At 48.0% G+C, this 3,603-nt stretch overlaps 1 protein-coding gene across 1 annotated transcript; it reads left to right on the forward strand.

Annotated features, from left to right (window-relative positions):
• Positions 1 to 1,215: 1,215 nt before the first annotated feature.
• Positions 1,216 to 2,975, forward strand: LOC123184509 (probable cinnamyl alcohol dehydrogenase 6). Its single transcript, XM_044596609.1, has 3 exons — positions 1,216 to 2,036; positions 2,154 to 2,307; positions 2,471 to 2,975. The coding sequence occupies exons 1-3, from the start codon at positions 1,314 to 1,316 to the stop codon at positions 2,671 to 2,673; spliced, it is 1,080 nt and encodes a 359-aa protein (XP_044452544.1). The 5' UTR covers positions 1,216 to 1,313; the 3' UTR covers positions 2,674 to 2,975.
• Positions 2,976 to 3,603: the final 628 nt, after the last annotated feature.

Genomic DNA, 3,603 nt, shown 5'->3' on the forward strand with positions numbered 1-3,603 from the left:
AAATAACCATTGAATACCTTACCACAAAACAACATTAGGCATGTCCAACGCCAATCCTCAAACCGCTCGCATACGTCCGGACCCCGTTGTTCGGACGTATTGTGCCATCCAACGCGGCTCTATATCGGTCCGGACGCACTTTTTACCGTAAACCGAAGACAAACATGCATGGAGAAGCTTTACGGGAGTCCAGACATCCGTCTCACCAGTGAAAAGCCACCACGTATCCCCACCCTCACTACTATTTGTCAGAAGGCCGCTAATGTTTTGGCGGATAGAAAGCAAATTAAATCATGCACAAATTGATTTCGTTTAGTTGGCGGAAGCCATTGTAGGTCATGGCGTTAAGTTGGCGGAAGGTTATAGAATTAGTAGGTCATTTTTCTTAAATGGATATTAGTAGGTCATTATGATATAACTAGTATTATTAGGTCATGCTGTTGGCAGAAGGCCACCTAGGCCAAGCCTTAGTTGGCGCAACTTAAGTGAATTATGTCTAAAGTTAAGTGAATTATGTTGTGTTTGCATGAATTTCGGCCGGTTTAGCTGAAATGTGGTTGAGAAAGCATTAGATGGCCGGCTCCCGCACATGTGTCCATGGACTGGTCCCTATATCCGCGGATAGATGCCGGAGTAAATTTATCGGTCAGTGTTGGAGATGCGCTTATGTATCACTGACGATTATAAGTTCTGGATTAAATACTTATTGTAAGTTTTGGATTTTTCATGAAATTTGCCGTGGAATCTTCTAAAATAAAATGGAAAGAAGTACTATCCTAACAATTGTAATTATCAAGCTTATCGGCGAAAACATCAACTTGACCACAAACGTATATTACAGGTCAAGTGCAACCACCCCATAAACTGCTGCTGGATAGCCTCCAAAACCACGTATATTACAGGTCAAACTTTATGAGGAGCTGCGACGAGGAGGTGCTATAGTCACAACTCACAAACAGCACCAAAGACAACAAGAATCTTTTCAAATCTACAACAACCAACTTGGTATAATTATGTTGTACGTATTCATGTTAAATACAGGTCGTGTAACCACCCCAACCACCCACGTAAACTAGTGAATACCAATCTTAATAAAACCATACGAAAAACCTTAAAAAAAACACTGAATACCTTAGCACAAAACAACCCGAGTGCCGTCAAGCTCTATAAGTAGCCGTGGCCAGGAGATGCTGCGGAAAACTCACAACCAGCAGCACCAAAGACACATCAAGAATCTTGTTCCTGCTGAGCCAGTGTCGCACACACAAGTGAGCTAGCTAGTGAGAGAGAGAAAGAGAGGGACTAAGTTGGTGATGGAGGTTACCCCCAACCACACGCAGGAGGTAAGCGGGTGGGCGGCCATGGACGAGTCCGGCGAGATTGTGCCGTTCAACTTCAAGCGTCGGGAGAACGGCGTGGACGACGTGACCATCAAGGTGCTCTACTGCGGCATGTGCCACACGGACCTCCACTTCGCCAAGAACCACTGGGGCATCACCACGTACCCGGTGGTGCCGGGCCACGAGATCACCGGCGTGGTCACCAAGGTCGGGGCCAACGTGTCGGGGTTCAGGCCCGGCGACCGCGTCGGCGTGGGGTGCCTGGCGTGCTCGTGCCTGGACTGCGAGCAGTGCGACAGCTCGCAGGAGAACTACTGCGACAAGTTGGGGCTCACCTACAACAGCGTCTACTGGGACGGCAGCGTCACCTACGGCGGCTACTCCAGCATGTACGTCGCGCACAAGAGGTTCGTGGTGCGGGTCCCCGACAGCCTGCCGCTGGACGCGGCGGCGCCGTTGCTGTGCGCCGGGATCACCGTGTACACCCCGATGAAGAAGCACGGGATGCTGCGGGCCGCCGGCAAGAGGCTCGGGGTGGTCGGGCTGGGCGGGCTGGGCCACGTCGCGGTCAAGTTCGGCAAGGCCTTCGGGCTGCACGTCACGGTGATCAGCACGTCGCCGGCCAAAGAGCAGGAGGCCAGGGAGAACCTCAAGGCCGACGACTTCATCATCAGCACCGACGACAAGCAGATGCAGGTACCTAATCTAATGGCCATTGCTAGCTTGCGTCCATAGTCCATGGAGTCCACTTTCTGATTGCATTAGTCACTAACTCTAGCTTGCGTCAGTATTTAACCTTCTTGCAATTTGTAGGCTATGGCGAGGAAGCTTGACTACGTGATCGACACAGTCCCGGCGGCGCACTCGCTGGGACCAATCCTGGAGCTGCTCAAGGTGGGCGGCGCACTCGCCCTCGTCGCCGCTCCGGACGGGCCCCTCGAACTCCCTTCCTTCCCGCTTATTTTCGGTGAGCTAACTAATTAACATGCTACTCTAAATGTCGTGACTAAAACCACGACACTTATTTTAGATCGGAGGAAGTAGTATTTACCATCAATCTCGCGCTGTCTCCATCCTGTTTAACAACTAATTTGACATGGTAAATCTTCTGGTTGCATGGGTACGTACAGGGAACAAGACGATCAGTGGGAGCATAACGGGGGGAATGAATGACCATCAGGAGATGATGGACCTCTGCGGGGAGCACAACATCACCTGCGACATCGAGCTCGTCTCCAACGACGGGATCAACGGCGCGTTAGCCAGGCTCGCGCGCAACGACGTCCGCTACCGTTTCGTCATCGACATTGCGGGGGGTGACTCCAGGTTCTAGCAAGTTTTTGTCTCTCTGTGTCAGAATGAAATGAAATGGTGGGTTACCTGTTTGAGTTCAGCACGGATAGAGTGATGGATCTTGAATTACTAGAGAGATGTGAGAAACTGTATGTCGTCCTCCTATTGGCTATGATGTTCCTTGTATGCAATTCATCATTGAGTTTTCATTTTTTTTTCAACAATGTAAATTTTCTAATATTTGGTTAACTGGATTGTATCTTGTATTCCAAGTCTCAAGACAGCTGCCCAGTACTAGTAACAAAACGGAAATATGATTTAAGCTAAAGTTCACATTTACAACCCTGTTTTCCTAAACGTTTTGTGAAGCATAGGCACAAACATCATGACAAACACACTTACTTCAGTTTAAATTTGAAACTGAGGGAGTAGTTAATACTTCCTCCGTTCGAAAATTCTTATCTTAGATTTGTCTAGATATGGATGTATCTAACACTAAAATGTAACTAGATACATTCATATTTAGACAAATCTAAGACAATAATTTTGGGACGGAGGGAGTACAATATAATGGTGTCACATCCAGCTTTATATTCTTCACTCTGAATTCAGAACATGTACTGAATGTTTACATGAATACTGCTACAAATGCCCAGAGCCGGCTTCGACGTTGTTTTCCCTCTGGTGTACTCCTTAGTCTAAGATATGCAATTTGTACCGGAAGTGCATGGGTAGACCACCATCAATATTTCTAACAACTCTCCTTACGCATGACGAGCACGGCAGCAGCATGAAGGGGTAACAGAGGACTTGTCCTCGCTGGTTCCACAGCCTCACCAACCACAGCTACGGCTACAAGGCAACCAATTTATCTTAATAAAGTCCGAACTGATGAAGAGATGTGGGTAGATTGCAGATTTTTTTTTGTTAATGCCTCGTTGGCATGGTCTTGAACTTGACGTCTCTTCCA

Source organism: Triticum aestivum, chromosome 2A (assembly GCF_018294505.1).
Source record: "Triticum aestivum cultivar Chinese Spring chromosome 2A, IWGSC CS RefSeq v2.1, whole genome shotgun sequence".
Taxonomy (NCBI): domain Eukaryota; kingdom Viridiplantae; phylum Streptophyta; class Magnoliopsida; order Poales; family Poaceae; genus Triticum; species Triticum aestivum.

Excerpts from the sequence above, each read along its gene's own strand:
- LOC123184509 (XM_044596609.1), top strand. The coding sequence starts at position 1,314 with ATGGAGGTTACCCCCAACCACACGCAGGAGGTAAGCGGGTGGGCGGCC. Across the intron at positions 2,037-2,153 it reads CCGACGACAAGCAGATGCAG|GCTATGGCGAGGAAGCTTGA; the intron begins GTACCTAATCTA and ends TGCAATTTGTAG. Across the intron at positions 2,308-2,470 it reads TTCCTTCCCGCTTATTTTCG|GGAACAAGACGATCAGTGGG; the intron begins GTGAGCTAACTA and ends GGGTACGTACAG.